At 36.7% G+C, this 17,054-nt stretch overlaps 1 protein-coding gene across 3 annotated transcripts in view; it reads left to right on the forward strand.

The window, feature by feature from the left end:
• PHLPP2 (PH domain and leucine rich repeat protein phosphatase 2) overlaps positions 1-17,054 on the forward strand; it is a 72,382-nt gene that overhangs the window by 5,171 nt on the left and 50,157 nt on the right. For 2 of the 3 annotated variants that reach the window (XM_058528188.1, XM_058528189.1), the window contains exons 2-3: positions 2,565-2,839; positions 12,906-13,039. In XM_058528188.1, coding sequence (XP_058384171.1) covers positions 2,571-2,839; positions 12,906-13,039 — 403 coding nt within the window. In that variant the 5' untranslated portion in view covers positions 2,565-2,570. Of the gene's footprint in view, positions 1-2,564; positions 2,840-12,905; positions 13,040-13,760; positions 13,814-17,054 lie in introns of those variants that run through there. The other variant, XM_058528190.1, reaches the window with a different exon arrangement.

Consider the following 17,054-nt stretch of genomic DNA (forward strand, 5'->3'; position numbering starts at 1 on the left):
AGCAGCGAGCAAAATTTCTCTCCACTGAGTGCAGAATGCAGAGCTTCTTTGTATTAATGATACTGTACCATGTGAAATACTGTTTTCAGATTGACCAGTTGATCTTTCCCAAAGATTAAAAAATAAGGAATATTTAAAATTAACCAGTGGTTAATTATTCAGTGATTAAAATTATTTAGTGGTAATATGATGGTCCCTGTGTTTATAAAATAAGTACTTGAAAGTCCTTTGTTAATTCTGAGATGTTCAGCTTTGAGAAAATGCTCTTGATGAGAAGGGAGAGACCTGGTTCCCACTTGTAGCAGGGGTTTATCCTACTTATCTGAAGTTAGAATCAGTAATAATCCTCCTGGTTTTGAATAGCTATATTCAAATCCCTAGGACTGTAAAATGATCAATTTACTTGTCTTATCCTCAATTTAAACAAGGAAACTATTCTCACTCTTGTTTTTCTTTCTTCCCACATGAGAATACCTTCTAACTTTTCCTTCCTCTTTCTTTACCACCTTTAGAAATTGAATTTTAGGTGCTACAATTATCCTCAAATATTTAATTTCAGTAATTGCAAAAATAATATTTGCTTTATTTATAGGTATTTCTGTTTTCCAATGAGGAATAGTAACAAAAGTATTTTATTGATTTTGTGGCTGATAAAAAGAAAAGATTTTAGGGTTCTTTATAAAAATGGAGATTTTTTCCCCCAGGTTTGTTCAACTTCTTGCCAGAGCTAATTGGACTAAAGTACAGACTGGGAATAAATTTCTGTGATGTCTGCTGAGTTCTGCATGCATCTCTATGCTACCCAGGTGTTAAAGCACTATAATAGATTCTTGGTGTAGAAGAGAGGAAGAAATATCAAATAAATGATTAAAACCCATTGTGATCCCATTGTGATCCACATAGTAATAGACATATGTTCAAGGTGAAGAAGTTCTGCTGAGGAGAGAATAGAGTCATTAATTCTTTCTAAGTAGGAGGTAAAAATGGGGATGGGAGACATGAGAGGCTGCATAGAGAGACTGACATCTGAGTAGAGTTTTGAAGAATGTCTAGTCAGAGAGACAAGCTGGAGAAGGATATTTCAGACAAGTCACAGAATTGTGAAATAGTTGGTGTGTTTGGGGAGTTACAAGTAGTTGGATGTGACTGAAACAGAGAGAAAGGCAATGGGGAATGACGTTGCAGAGGTATGTCCTTGTAATTGTTAGTGGACATTTCTGTTTTGTTAAAGGAAACAGAAATGGCCCATCATAAAAATAGAGCAGGTGAATGTTGATTTTTAGAAACTTGTTATATTGCTGTAGCAGTTGTTTTTGCTTTGAGATAACGTGACTTCACAACGTGTATGAATTTCACATGCCTAAATTATTAAATGCAACAGTAATTTTTTTGTGTGTGTGTGTGAGGAAGATCAGCCCTGAGCTAACATCCATGCTAATCTTCCTCTTTTTGCTGAGGAAGACCGGCTCTGAGCTAACATCTATTGCCAATCCTCCTCCTTCCCCCCTTCCCCCCAGAGCCCCACTAGATAGTTGTACGTCACAGTTGCACGTCCTTCTAGTTGCTGTATGTGGGACGCGGCCTCAGCATGGCCGGAGAAACGGTGCCTCGGTGCGCGCCCGGGATCCGAACCTGGGCTGCCAGTAGCGGAGCGCGCGCACTTAACCACTAAGCCCCGGGGACCAGCCCAACAGTAATTATTTGAAACATGACGAGAATAGAAAGAATATTTGTGTAACAGTGTGTTGATTCTGTACTTGCTTATTTGGGATGTGAGGCAGAGGGTCAGGAACCTAAAGAAACTTAGAATTTGTGTATAGAGACATGTTTATTGCAGCATTGTTTCCAACAGTGAAAAATCAGAAACTAAATGCCGTCAGCAGGAGAATGGAGAAATTACAGTGTATTCATATACTGGAATGTTATTCAAATGAATGAGTTGGGTGTATTAGCATGGATATATCTTTAAACCAGTGTTGAACCAAATAAAAAAAAATTGCAGGCTGAAACATAAGTATGTTAGGATTTAAAGTTTTAAATCACATAGAACAATACTATGTATAGTTTATAGATATGTACATATATGGCGAACATAAAAATGCGTGGAATGATAAATACCAAATACATTAGAGTGTTTGTTTCTGGGGAGAGAGAGGGAAATGGGAGTGTGGTGGAGTACCAGGTGGCTTCAGCTGTGTATGTAAGAATATATCATATATTTTTTTAGAGTAATCTGAACTAAATATGACAATATTAAAGTTTGTGAAAGTTGGGTAGTAGCTACACAGATGGTTTATTATTCTTGACGTTTTTCTGAAAACATTAAAAAAAAAGGAAAAGGTCAGAGAAGATGATGGACAGAGACATGAACAGCTAGCAGTACAGAAAACCAAGTTTTCCAGGTTAAGAATGGGCATGGCAGATGCGGAAGCCTCCATGAGAGGAAGTGATACTCTAGCAGGGTATTGGTGAATATAAAGCGGAAAGGTGGGGTGAGGACTGAACATGTCTAACTCAGTCAGACATTCTAGCTAATGATTTCTTTCTGTTGATGTTTTTTTTAGAGAAATATGAAACGCACTGGGAGCAGAAATTGTTTGAATAGGAGAAGTAGATTTGGTTCCCGAGAAAGAGACTGGCTGAGAGAAGATGTGAGGAGAGGCTGTGTTTACCTTTATGGAGCAGACATGACCACTGCCACTGCAACCACCACCTCCTCTGCCTCGTCCTCCTCTGACTTACATCTTGTCCTTTGCACAGTAGAGACACCAGCATCAGAAATATGTGCTGGAGAGGGAAGGGAAAGTCTTTATTTACAGCTTCATGGAGACCTGTTCAGGTAAGTTCTGAGTTTTACTATTCTAATTCTACTGCAAAGTAAGTACTCTGTGTTTCTGCTTAGAAGTGGGCTTTAGGATTTTAATTGTGCTAGAACTGATGTTGATTATGGAGTCACTAGGCTTGAAAAAAGATTTGTCCTTGGAATGCTGACGTTATGATTCTTGAATTTAAAAACTACCAGTGAAGGAAAATTTGATTAGTTACTTCATTTGGATTACACCATAGATCGGATATGTAAATTTAAAATAAATATTTTAGGGGTCAGCCCTGGTGGCCTAGTGGTTAAGTTTGGCATGCTCTGCTTCTGCAGCCCAGGTTTGGTTCCCAGGCGCAGACCTACACCACTTGTCTGTTAGTGGCCGTGCTGTGGTGGCGGCTCACATGCAAATAGAGGAATATTGGCAGTGGATGTTAGCTTAGGGCAAATATTCCTCAGCAAAAAGTAAAAAAATAAAAATAAAAATAATTGAAATATTTTAAAAGTTATTTCTTTTGAAAAAGTAATACATCTAAGTAGAATGAAATTGAAATGTGTAAAGGGAAATAGAGCGAGAAGTAAATATGCTCGTGCATGAATGAGTATGTCTATATATAAAATTTAAAACTAATAGGGCTATGTGCAACACATTGTTGACTTACTATCTCTTAGAGATCTTTCCATACTAATATTTATATAGTTTCATTTATTTAATGGCTGCATAGTATTTTATTTTAGGAGTCTACCATAATTTTAGCCAATCTCCTATGAATGGACATTCAGATTGTTATCAATTTTTTACTTGTACAAGCAGTGCTGCAGTGAATATCCTTGTACCTATGATATTTCTCCTGTGTGGAAGTCATCTGTAGGATAAACTCCTAGAAGTGGAATTGCTGGGTCAAAGGATATGTGCATTTATAATTTTGATAGATATTGTCAAATTCCTCTTCATAGAAGTTACGCTTTGATGAATAATATAAAAGTATACTTATTTCCCCCTTACTTTCTCCAGAACATGTTAGTGTTAAGTTTTATATATAAATATAGACACATACTCATGCATGAGTGCATACTTGCTTGTGAATAGAAATGATTGTCAACAGTTTTTAAATTAGAGAATCAAAGTCAGCATTCCAAGGACAAATCTTTTTTCAAGCCTAATGACTTAGATTTTTGCAAATCTGATAGGAATTTTGTTGTTTTAATTTTCATTTAATGAGTGAAGTGAATTTAATTTTCATCTTAATGAGTGAAGTTGAGCATATTTTCTTAGCTTTAAAAGCCATTTGTGTTTTCTTTAAAATTTTTTTATATAAACTTGAAGATGAAAAGTATTCTCATAGTAGTCTTATACTGTGCACATGAACTCTTTGATTCAGCTTTTTAAAAAAATTACTGTTAGTTGACTTAGATGTCAAATAAGAGCTCCTTAAGTGCCTGACCATTGACTTTCTCTCCTCCTCCTCCCCTGTAATAAATTAATGTCTTGAAACCAAATTCAAAGCTGTGGATTCAGTACTGTTGAAAGTGAGAAAGGAAGCTCCCACTTACACCTAAAAATGTGGTAATAATAGTAACACCTTTAGCTAAGCTAAAAATTGGTGTCATTTTAAAAGTCTAAACTGAGGTTTATTATGTGTTCCTTTTAGGATTTGGACTAATTCCTGAAACAGTAGATTAGCATTTGAATGTTTTCCTTGTTCACCAGTTAACTACATTTCCTAAATCCATTTGTAAATGAAAGGATCAGACTGAGTGATCCTTAGGCTTTTCTGAATCTTAACACTGATTCTGATCTAATTTTATCAGGTAGAAAGCCTGGACCTATATTATAGCTGCTAGTGATTGATGGAGTTCATGTATTTAAGTATAAGACTTACTCATTTGTGTACTAATGTATGTGTATACAAAGATATTAGAAATGTGGAGAAAACCCCACCTGAATTGGCTTGCTACTACTAGTTGTGTAGTTAGTTAATCCAAATGTGACACAATTTACTTTTGTGAATCTTAACTACTTAAAAATGGAGAGTTTTAGCCCTGTGGCCTTGATGATTTTGTAATGAAATAGCTCTTTGAAGGTATAATTGATTAGAAAATAATGAAAACACCATTGAACTGTGATTTGAAAAAATGAATATACTTTCATTGCTGGAATAGGAACTCAAGAAGTCTTATCCAGCCAAAGGATGATGATGATTGATGATGATGATGATAGATTTTAGCTAACATTAAATGCTTTCTTTTGCTAGTCAGCATGCCTAGTCCTTTACACACATTTTCTCATTAAATCCTCACAATAACTCCAAGGGAGGTAGTTTCATTCCTTTCAGATGAGGAAAATTGAGGCTTTGTGAGAGGTCCGGTAACCTGTTCAAGGTCAGGCAGTCATTGCCAGGCAGTTGGAATGCCTAAATCATTCAAGATAGATGGTGGACTTTGTTCCGAGCAAAGGCCCTCCCAGAGAGGAACTGGCGCAGGTCCCTTACTCAGTTTCACTATTTAATCATACTAGTTTAAAGATCTTTTTTAGATCTCTTACTCAACTCGTAATTGCTTGAGTTCAGTCTTATGTTATCTAATCAGAGGAATCAGTACTTTCTTTGTAATAGCCCTTTATAATATAGTCGACAATCTAAGGCATTATCTCTTTCAGTAACTTTTTTTGCTGCTTACTGAAGTATAATATGTATTCATTGTAGAAATTTTGGAAAAATGAAAAAGTATAAAGAGAAATAATAATAATTTTCAATGCTAATGCTTTTTATAGATTACCTCATTTAATCCTCACAATGATCTTGTGAGGTAAATATTATTCCCATATTATAGATGAGGAAAATGAGGCTTAAAAAGGTAAGTATCTCCCCTAAGATCACTGAGCTAGTGAGTGGTAGAGCTGGAATGTGAACTCTGGCGTTCTGAGACCAGATCCCACATATTGCCTCCCCATAGTAACAGTTTTTTTCCAGACCATTTTCACAGTGAGTATGTATGTAATTTAAAAAAATTACATATTGGGTCCATACCATATATTCAATTTTATTACTGCCTACTTCAGTTAATTTCCTTGTGTCATTAAAAATTCCTTAGATGCTAGTTTTAATTGCTACACAATATTACATTTTATGGAGATACTATAATTTGTTTAAAAATTGAGAAATAATATGCAATAATGGTTTAGAGGTTGGATTCTGGAACAAGAGTGTGTGGGTTCAAATCCTGGCTCTGACAGTTACTATGCAAGTTACATAACACTCTGTGCCTTAGTTTACTAATATGTAAAATGGAGGATAATAATATTTACATTATAGAGTTGTCATGAGGGTTAAATTAATCATACATGCTATGAAGATTAAATGAATTAATACTTGTAAAGTAGCGCTTCTTTTTTTTGTGTGTGTGTGTGTGAGGAGATCAGCCCTGTGCTAACATCTGCCAATCCTCTTTGCTGAGGAAGACAGGCCCTGGGCTGACATCTGTGCCCATCTTCCTCCACTTTATATGGGACGCCGCCACAGCATGGCTTGCCAAGCAGTGCGTCGGTGCACGCCTGGGATCCCAACCGGTGAACCCCGGGCCACCGCAGAGGAATGCGCGCACTTAACCGCTTGCGCCACTGGGCTGGCCCCAAAGTAGCGCTTCTTAAACTCCAGTGTCCACCTGGGGAGCTTGTTAAAATAGACTCTGATTCTGTAGGTCTGGGGTGGGGCCTGAGATTCTGTATTAAGCTCCTACATGATGTGCTAACACTTCGAGTAGCAAGGAAGTAAAGTACATAGAATGATGTCTGGCACCTAACAAGTGCTCAATAAATGTTACCTATTCGGGTTGTTTCACATCATTCAACTCTTGGTAGTGTTGTGATGACTAAACCTTTGCTCCTAAATCTTTACACTGTTAATTTCCCTGGGCTAGGTCCTAGAAATGGGATTACTGGGATGAAAATTACCCCATGTTTTTTCTGAATCATCCATGACTTCCTTCTTTCCATACTTTTTTTCAATCATGGACTTGTCACTTAAGTAAAACTGAAGGGTTACTAATTTATAGAATTTCAGCGCTTGAAGGAACCTGAGAAGGATCATCCCCTAGGGAAATGAAGTCTACGCAACCTAACAACCCCTCTACCCGCTGCCCTTTCCGTTTCTAAGTGTGTGTGGGGGCAGGGTTTTTTGGTTGTCACAACTACTGGCGAGAGTGACCAGCGTTTAGGGGGCAAGGGCTAGAGAGGCTTAATGTCCTCAGTGTATGGGACAGTCTTGTACAGCAAAGAATTGTCTTGCCCACAAGGCGAATAACTTCCCCCATGGGAATCACTGAGACCATTTCTCTTCGTTTTATAGAAGTGAAACAGGCCCGGGGAGAGCAGGTTGAAAGCACATTCCTGCAGCTAGCTGCCTGGTGCTAGAGCTGTTACTGGAACACGAGTGTCTTTGCTCTTTACATGATAATATTTAGTCTGTCTTTTTTATTGAACTGTTTAAGTGATAAATGACTCACTAGTGAAGCTTAGTGTAATTATTGCTGGCTGTGTGAAAAGTTGTAACAAGATCATATGTGACAAAATGGAGTGCCCTTTGGTTCATGGTCATATATTTACTTTTATTCTTAGTCATCAAAATGACTAAGATTTTTGTGTTTGACAGACAGTGTTTTAAGATAAGCTAAGAAGCAATGAGATGTGTATAACAGAAAATAATACCCTTGGGATTTGGGATCCTGAGTTCTAATTCCTTTTCTGTCACTGACTTGCTGGGTGACCTCTTGCAAGTCACTAAAATTTTGTTTACCGTATTTTGATGTTATAAAAGTGGAATGAAAAATCTTGTTTCAGGATACATACTGAACTGATTACCTCTGAGGAAGGAAAGAACAGATTTTTTTTTGTTTTGTGCTTCGTATTTCTGTACTATTTTAAAACTTTAAAAGAATGTGTTATGCATTAAGTAATTTGTTTTTATTAATTTTTCTTTCGTTTTTACATTTTAATACTTCGTTTTTACATTTTAATACTTCTGAAATCAGCTTGTATCTTACAGTTGTTTGTGGATCATAGTTTAATTGGCAGTGTTTTTTCTTTCCTATTGGTTATTACAATACCATCTGGTTTACTGCAATACAATTCTGACACTAACCATCTAGAGTTTGCACAGATTTCATAATTTAAAGGGCATGGTCCCTAACAAGACTGCCCTTACTTCAGACTCTGGCAGCACCTCTGACCAACTGGATACGAATTTGGGGGTTCCTGTGACCCCTTCAGTTTCAATAATTCACTAGAATGACACAGAACTCAAGAAAACGCTATACTTAAAATTAGTTTTAGTATAAAGGATACAAATCAGGACTAGCCAAATGAAGAGACACATAAGGCGAGGTCTGGCAGAGTCCTGAACATAGGATTTCCATGCCCTCTCCCCGTGTCACCCTCCCAGCACATAAATGTCTTCATCCACCAGGGAGCTCCACAGAACTTCAATACAGAGTTTTCATTGGGGTTTTATTGGATAGGCTTGATTGATTGAATCACTGACTGCGTGCTTGAACTCAGTCTCCAGCCCCAAGGTGGGAGGAGGCTGGAGGAGGTCCAGCCTCTCCTCCCCCAAGGTCAGACTGGCTCCAGGCCCCAACCTTCTCTTCACATGGTTGATCTTTTTGGTGACCAGGCCCCATCCTGAGTCATCTGAACCCTTAGCATAAACTCAGGGTTGGTCCAAGGGGCTCATGAATAACAAGACACTCCCATTACTCAGGAAATTCCAAGGATTTAGAGTCTCCCTCCCAGGAACCAGCGATGTGACTACTAAGATTCTTTATTATGCAACAGTGATGCATAAAAAATAGTGTATTTTTCAAATGATGGTGTATTAGACTAATGAAATACAGTAATTTTAAAACATAACTTTTTAGGTTCCTTGGTGTGAGTACATATGAAGTGCTTTGAGCTCTCTTCTGTGTAAATTATTTTAACTATATAAAATAATGTGGCTTACCTAAAAGAAGCTAGGCTTTGTAATGAAACTAACACAGATTCAAACTTTGATGCCCTTATAAGGTACTAATTGTGTGACTGTGAACCTCATTTTTCATATTTACAAAACAGGTATAGATTTGTAGAATGTAAAACACTTCCAGCATAGTGTCAGGCATGGAATAGACATGCATTGAGGTATCCTTTTTGTTGCTGTTTATATTATTATCTGTATTGGGCCGACCCCACGGCTTAGCAGTTAAGTGCGTGCGCTCCGCTGCTGGCGGCCCAGGGTTCGGATCCCGGGTGGGCACTGACGCACCGCTTCTCCGGCCATGCTGAGGCTGCGTCCCACATACAGCAGCTAGAAGGACGTGCAGCTATGACATACAACTATCTACTGGGGCTTTGGGGGAAAAATAAATAAATAAATAAAATTATAAAAAAAAATATTATTATCTATATTGTTGGTTTTATCATTTGCAGATTTTACCTTTATAGGTGGGAGGGATTGAGTTTTAATCTAAGATATAGAGCATGCTGCTGTGCTTTGTTAGGGTCTTTGATACAACGTATTATTCCTTGTGTTGGGTTTTAATAATGTACTTTTGCCTTCCCCTCTTAACTAGAATTTTTGTGAAATGATACTTGGAATGAAATCTACTCTTCTCTTACATGTATCTTAACTATGGGCACTGTTTAGAATAACTTTGGCTACTGCTCTTGGCTAAGAGCTTTTTAAACCACTGTTGATAGCATTACTGTATTGGATGACTGGTTTGGAGAGAAATAACCATGTGTATGTACATTGAGATTTACAAGGACTATAGTAGCTCCTAGAAGCCTTAGAAGCAAACTGAAACTATTATAGTAATCTTATTGTCTCTCCTTTAAGCAGTAGTAGAAGTATTTTAAATGTTGAACGGAACTTTTCATTGCCAACATTACTCTCTCCTACACCTGTTTTGCAGTATATAATTTTCCTTTGATTTGTGAGAGATTTACCAAATAGCTAATTACCAGCCTGTTAAACTTTTGGACCTTTGAAACACAAAATTGATCTGTAAGCATATTACAGCATTTCCCTCCCCCATACTCTCTATTCCCTTAAGCAGATGAGTTTAATGAGTAAATGAAATTAGTCCCTCGTTTTACTTGTTTTTGCAGTTCTTGAAATATTTCTTGTTTACTCATTTATGCTAAATTAATAAGAGCAGATGTTGATATTCTCTTGATTTTTTTTCCTCCCATCAGGGAAAATACTTTCTTTAGGCGGAAATGTGTAAAGAGGGTTTCAAAATCTATAGAGCCTTTTTAGGAAAGGAAATTTAGTCATATAAAATATGTCAGAATTAGAGTGCTTCCATTTCTCTTGGTTTTCTAGAGAGAAATTGAAAAACCGAGCTAGTGAGATTTGGCCTGAATGTATTATTTCTTGGTACTTAATCTGTGATCATTATATGGAATTATAATATTTAAATACATGCATTGAACTCTGTATGTGAAAATAATAGCAGGGTTTAGGTAAGAATTTACATTATATTAGGAAGGTGTCTTGGATACTTCATGGACTCTTGCGTTCTAAAAGACCCTAAAGATCATCTGGCCCAACTTGATTCTTAGAGGAGTCTCTTCTAAAATATCTGGGACAGATGGCTCTCTAGCTCTCTGTGAGCTATTTTGAGAGGCAGTCTGTTTCATTATTGGGTATCACTAATTATTAAGGTTCTTCCTCATTTTTAATCCAAATTTACCTGTGCAATTTCTTCTCATTGTTCCTAGTCCCATTCTTTGGAGCAATCCCGAGTAAATCTAATCCTTCTTAACAGTGGAAGATATAGATAGCTCCTTATGCCCTTGGTCTCCTTGTCTTCAAGTTAATCCTTGAGTCAGTCTTCATATTACATGGATAATTGACCCCTCCAGTATGCAGTTTATCAGGAGTCCCTCTTAAAATGCTTCCTTCTTAGAAGACTTCTACCATTGTACTGGGAAAATGCCTAATGTTGTCATAGCCCTTTGTGAATTTTTATTTTATTTGACTAGAGATTAATTGTAACTGATGTTTTTGTTCTGGAAAGTTTATTTTCCGTTTCTATTAAATTCAATATTTATTGGTCTTTGTAGGCTTTTAGTTCTTTGGTCCTTTTCCATGTAGTAGTTCTGAGTTTATGGAGGCTAAAAGTCTAACCTGAGCAGTCAGGAGGGGCCAGGTGGTTGTTTTATTTTTGTTTTTTTTTCCTCAGTGGTATGATTTCCATTCCTAAATTACAGTTGTTTATATTCAGCTTTGCGTAGTATTCCCATTTCATACTTAAATCTTATTGCCAACAGTATTTTCTAGTCCTTTAACCACAAAACACATACGTCTTTCATATCTTTTTGCCATGGTGCAAGGTGTATCGTATTTCTTCTAATTAATACAATTCTTAAGTTTTCTAAACAGAATTCTTCTAAGACTTAAAGACTAACGTTCTTCAAGATCTTTTGAACACACATAGGCTTTCCTTTACTTGTTTTTTGGCTGTTGTTTGAGATGGGGTAGATATTTTTATTGTGATTAAAATTTGGTTCCGGTCCTAAGAATTTTTTGAATAATAATTGTCAGTATGTTATTGAATGCTACTAAATGTGAGATATTTTGCTAAACACTTTACATTCTATTTAATATCTGGTTGTAAGTAAGTAAATAAATTTAATAACAACTCTATGAGTTAGGTGCTATTGTTATTGCCATTGTACACACACAGTCTGACTTTTGAAGCCTATACTCTTAGCCACTGTAGTTATAACTATTTGCTTTCTAATAAAAGAATTGTCAAAGAGCTGTCTTCCTGTTATTATTGATAACTGCTGTTAAAATACACATCAATCATTTTGTTTTTAAATATTTTTAAGTATTTTAGGTCTGTAGGATGTAAAAAATGCAGTATCACCAGAGGCCACAAATGATTACTAGACATTCTGGTTTTACCCTAGCTTTCAGTCAGGACCATGTAGTAGAATGATTTCTGGAGAATTATTGGGCCATTCATTCCTAGTTTTTATGGAAGAATCATCTATGAAGCCAGTGGAAAAATATAGTACCTGGAACATAGTAGGCATCCAAAGTCAACATCTCGAATTGTGTGTGCAGCTTATATGAAATCAGTTATGGCCAAGTGTAATCTTTTATCTCTCATGATGTCACTGCCTTTAAGTTTGGACTGAGAGTCTCAAAGGACCCTGTGGGGGGTCCCTGAGACTCTTTGAAGAGGTAACTGAGGTCAAAACTATTCAATAATAATAATAAGACGTTAATTTTCTTTTTTCCTCTCAGTCTCTCATGAGTGTACAGTGGAGTTTTCTAGAGGCTACATAGCATGTTATCACCTCAGATTGAATGTAGAAGCAGATTCGAGAATCTAGCTGTCTTCCACTAAACCAGCTATTAAAGAGATTTATAAAAATGTAAAACAGTGCCATTCTCCTCACTAAATTTGTTTTATTTTGGAAAATATATTTTTCAAAAAATATTGTTTATATTAACATATAATGGGTTTATTATTGTTAAAAATGAATAAATATTTGGGGGCCGGCCCGGTGGCGCAAGCGGTTGGGTGCGCGCGCTCCGCTGCGGCGGCCCGGGGTTCGCTGGTTTGGATCCCGGGCGCGCACCGAAGTACTGCTTGGTAGGCCATGCTGTGGCGACGTCCCATATAAAGTGGAGGAAGATAGGCACCGATGTTAGCCCAGGGCCGTCTTCCTCAGCAAAAAAAAAAAAAAAGAGGAGGATTGGCGGATGTTAGCTCAGGGCTGATCTCACAAAAAAAAAAAAAAAAAAAAAAAAAAAAAGAATAAATATTTGGAAATGGTTAATTTTAGTTTCTCATTCAGTAGATATCAGTAGATAAACCCTGTGTAAACAACAGCTCTTTGGGGTTTGCAAAGACTCTAGAGGGATCCTAAGACGAAAAACTTTGAGCACCACTCGTTTAGATTAGTTGTATTGTATGATATTAAAGAAAATCTTGATATAGAAATAAAAATCTGGAGCATGTTAAAAGATTACAAAAATTAAATGAGGCATTTTTATTACTTACTAAATATTTTTCTTTTGAATTGTGTAAGCAGGAGACTGGAGCCTACTGAACGACCTCTTCAGATGGTTTATGATTACTTGTCCAGGCTGGGATTTGATGACCCTGTGCGCATACAGGAGGAGGCAGCAAATCCCGACCTCGGCTGTATGCTGCGATTCTATGGTGGTAAGAATTTGTCAGTGGCTTTGTGGATATGTTAACTACTTTTTAATTGGTCATTTGTGACTCTGTCTTCAGCTTTTTAAAAGTATTTTATGAAAAGCTGTTTTTAAGCCAGTTAACTAATGTAGTTAAAAAAACAACAAAAACAAGAGAAGGGAGTGGTTAAGGGGAGACTTAGAAGTATTAGCCAAAAATATCATCCCTTTTTATTTTTGCTCTTTTTGTTCTAGTGTTTTGCTGACTTACTATAATTATTTTATACCTTTGCCAGAATCTTGATCAAATCTTGCTTTAGTGTCAATTATATTTTCAAGTTCCTTATAAAGCCCATGAACTTTTGGATAGTTCAAGAATATTGAGAAGTAGGTGGTCGTTATTATATATGACTTAACATTTGATGAATATATCTGTCGAGTGTGTATATTGTTGAATTTACTGGGCTTTAAATCTAGAATTTTTTTACTGTCTCTTGGTGCATTTTTTTCCCCATCAACTGTTTTTCACCTCATCACTTCAATAATAAAGATTGATTTTATAATAATAAATTTAGATTTATTAAAATCAGATATTTTCTGAATATTACTTTCCAAATATGCATAGTCTACTAACACTACTACTGAGTACCATTTATTGAATGCTAACTGTGTGCTTTTATGCTTATGAATTATCCAGTTTACTCATTACAACCACTTTATGCTATAGGAACTATTATCTCGTTTTACAGATGAGAAAACTGAGACAGAGAAGTTAAATAACTTGTTCAAGGTCATACAACTAGTAAGTGCCATTTAACACCTAACAGTTTTGAATTAATGTGACCCACTTATCAAACAATTGAACTAATAACTAAATTATTAGTGTATGTAGGCATACCGTTTACTGAGATTCCCTGCTCTCATGTCTCAAATTATTGATTTAATTTCTGTATACTTCTTGATAGAACTCTTGTCACATAATGTCACAAGCCAGTTTTATTAAATGCACTTCACAAAAGATTTTATTTATAATTTTTCATCACGACAGTATTTTGTGACATGTTGTTCCTTAAAAGTTTGGTTTCATTTTGTTTTATTTCCGTTAATTTCTCTCCTTTGCTAGTTCATGGAGGGAGAATAGTTGCTAGATTGAAATTAAATCTGAGAAAAATCTTTTAAGATAATTTGAGGAACATACCCTTCTATCACTGTAAGACTTGGTTAAAAAAACAGCAACTTGGAACAGTAACATGCTCTTTATCTGATAGTGGTTGAACATGAGTTCTTCATTATGTATTTTCATTCTGGGAGGAAAGTTGAGCCTTAAAGTGCCAATGAGCTCCTTTTTAACCATTGAGATTACATTTGCATTCAATTATATTGCACAGTTTTGGCACTGATTCCATTAATTTTTCTACCACCACTTGATAAATTATAGCATGCCTAGGATCTTAATATACCCTTAAAAGGATATTTCTAGTAGAGTCTAAAGAGTACCAATTTGTAGTACTTATTATATTTTGGGGGGATCTTTAAGAGAGAACATTTCCAAAAGTGAGCTCTATTAATTTAGAGAAGCTAGTGTAATTTGAGTGAGAAAATTATGTTTGGGAAAGAGGTTTTTAAAGCTAATTATTTTTGAAAATAGGCAATATATGTATATGGCACCAAAAACAAAAGGTAAAAAATATATATATATTGATAAGTGTATTAATTATCTATTGGCCATGTAACAAATTGCCTCAAAACTTAGTGACTTAAAATGATAATAAATATTTATTATCTCATACAGTTTCTGTGGGTCAGAAATCCAGGAATAGTTTAGCTGGATGGTTCTGGCTTGGGTCTCATGAGATTGTAGTCACTCTGTTGGTTGAAACTGTAGTCATCTGAAGGCTTGAGTGGGGCTGGAAGATTCACTTCTAACATGGCTCACACATCTGGCTGTTGGTAGACGGTCTCAGTTCCTCACCAGCTTTAGCTTTCGCTTACTTCCTATGTAGACTTCTCTACAGGGCTGCCTAAGTGTTTCCATGACATGGCAGCTAGCTTCTCTCAGTGATTACACACACACACACACACACACACACACACACACACACAAACACACGGAGGCCTCAGTGTTTTTTATGACCTAGCCTTGTAAGTCACTGTCATTTTCACCGCTTTCTCTTTCATTTTTCGCTGTCTCTTTATTAGAAGTGAGCCACCAAATACAGCTCACACTATAGAGAGTGGAATTAGGCCCCACCTTTTGAAGTGAGGAGTATCAGAATTTGTGGACATATCTTAAAACTATCACAAAAAGTGTGCTTCCCTCTCACCTTGCTCCTCCAACCACCCATTCCTGAATCCAGAGACAACCACTGTTAACAGAAGGAAAGATGTTTTTGAAGTATTCTCTTTAAAGTAAATAGCTTAGTAATCAGCTTTAAATATTTCATGTGTAGAGTTTTTGGTGAGTTAACTTAGTTAGAATATAGTGTTAATGAGGCCAGGGTCATAAGGGCCTAAGTTCAAACCAGTTAATGTTGCTGTGTTTGCAGGATATAAAAGGTGCCTGGTACTCTAAGCAGCCATTATGCAAATGCTAGTTATCAGTCTCTGGAGAGGGAGTGCTGGGTGAAAATGAGTGAAAATTCAGTGCAAATTCATGATATAAAAGCTGTGGAGATAACATTTAACTAAAGATGAGTGGCTAGCATGGTTGATCACAGATTAAGAGAGCACATTAATCAGCTCCTTATTTGTGTGTGAGGAAACGGAGTCTAGAAGGTGTGATTTTTCTGGTGAAGTTGTAGTCCTGGGACTGTACAGCTCAGGTAGCACAACTGAGCATTTCTTTCTCTACCATATTCTCTGAACACATTGTTCAAGACAGTTTTGTCCAAAGACCATAAACACAAACAAAAGAAGCCAGATACAAAAGAATCACATAGTATGTTTCCATTCATTAAAAGTTCAAAAACGGGTGAAACTCAGCCATATTGTTTAGAGATATATGGCATTAGTCTCTGTCCACCAAAATCTGTTCTTTCCTTCTTCCATAATAATGGAATGGTAGTTGGGTGCAGACTGCCCAGCTGTACCTCATTTCCCAGCCTTTCTCACAGTTAGGTGTGCACATGTGACAAGTTTTCTTCAGTAGTATGGAGTGGGATTGTTGTCTGCCATTTTCACACCTGGTTCCTAAAACCTCCCACACATGCTTCTCAGTGCTCTTTTCCTCTTCCATGGGGTAGGATGGCAATCATCAGAGCAGTATTTGAAGTCGCATTGAAAATGGCAGAGCCACCATCAGCCTGAGTTTCTTGATAGTGTTGCCTCCTGGCAACTCACAATGCCCACCCTCACAGAGAGTTAAATTTCTGTTGTGTTTGAGCCATTATATTCTTTTTGTTATAGTAGTTTAACCTGCTATAACTAACACAGGTTGCATATATAAGTGGCAAAAATATTTAGAAAGCAAGGAAATTAATATTATAAAAGTCAGGAGAGTGACTGACGTCTAGGGAGGAAGGAGGAGGATGTGATTCCTACAAGTAGTCAGTACATACAGTAGGCTCTCCTTACCTGCAGGGGACACCTTCCAAGACCCCCAGTAGATGCCTGAAACCACAGATAGTACTGAACCCTATATATACTATGTTTTTTACTATATGTACACACACATTTGAGATATGACAGCAAAACTAGCACGAATTTCTTTTTCCTTCTTCACAGTTTCATGGATAAAAAATTCATTCTTGCTGTAGGTCTTAGCAAACTCAGCACATGATTTTTTTCCTTTCCTTATTAAGTCGAGAACTTTCACCTTTTCACTTAGAGGGAGCACTTTACAGCTTCTCTTTGGGATATTCGAATTGCCAGTATCACTACTCTTGCACTTTGGGGCCATTATTAAGTAAAATAAGGGTTACTTGAACACAAGCACTGCGATACCACAACAATCGCTCTGATAACCGAGCTGGCTACTCAGTGACTAATAGGCAGGTAGCGTATACATTGTGGATACCCTGGACAAAGGGATGATTCACATCCCA

This window comes from Diceros bicornis, chromosome 32 (assembly GCF_020826845.1).
Source record: "Diceros bicornis minor isolate mBicDic1 chromosome 32, mDicBic1.mat.cur, whole genome shotgun sequence".
NCBI lineage: Eukaryota > Metazoa > Chordata > Mammalia > Perissodactyla > Rhinocerotidae > Diceros > Diceros bicornis.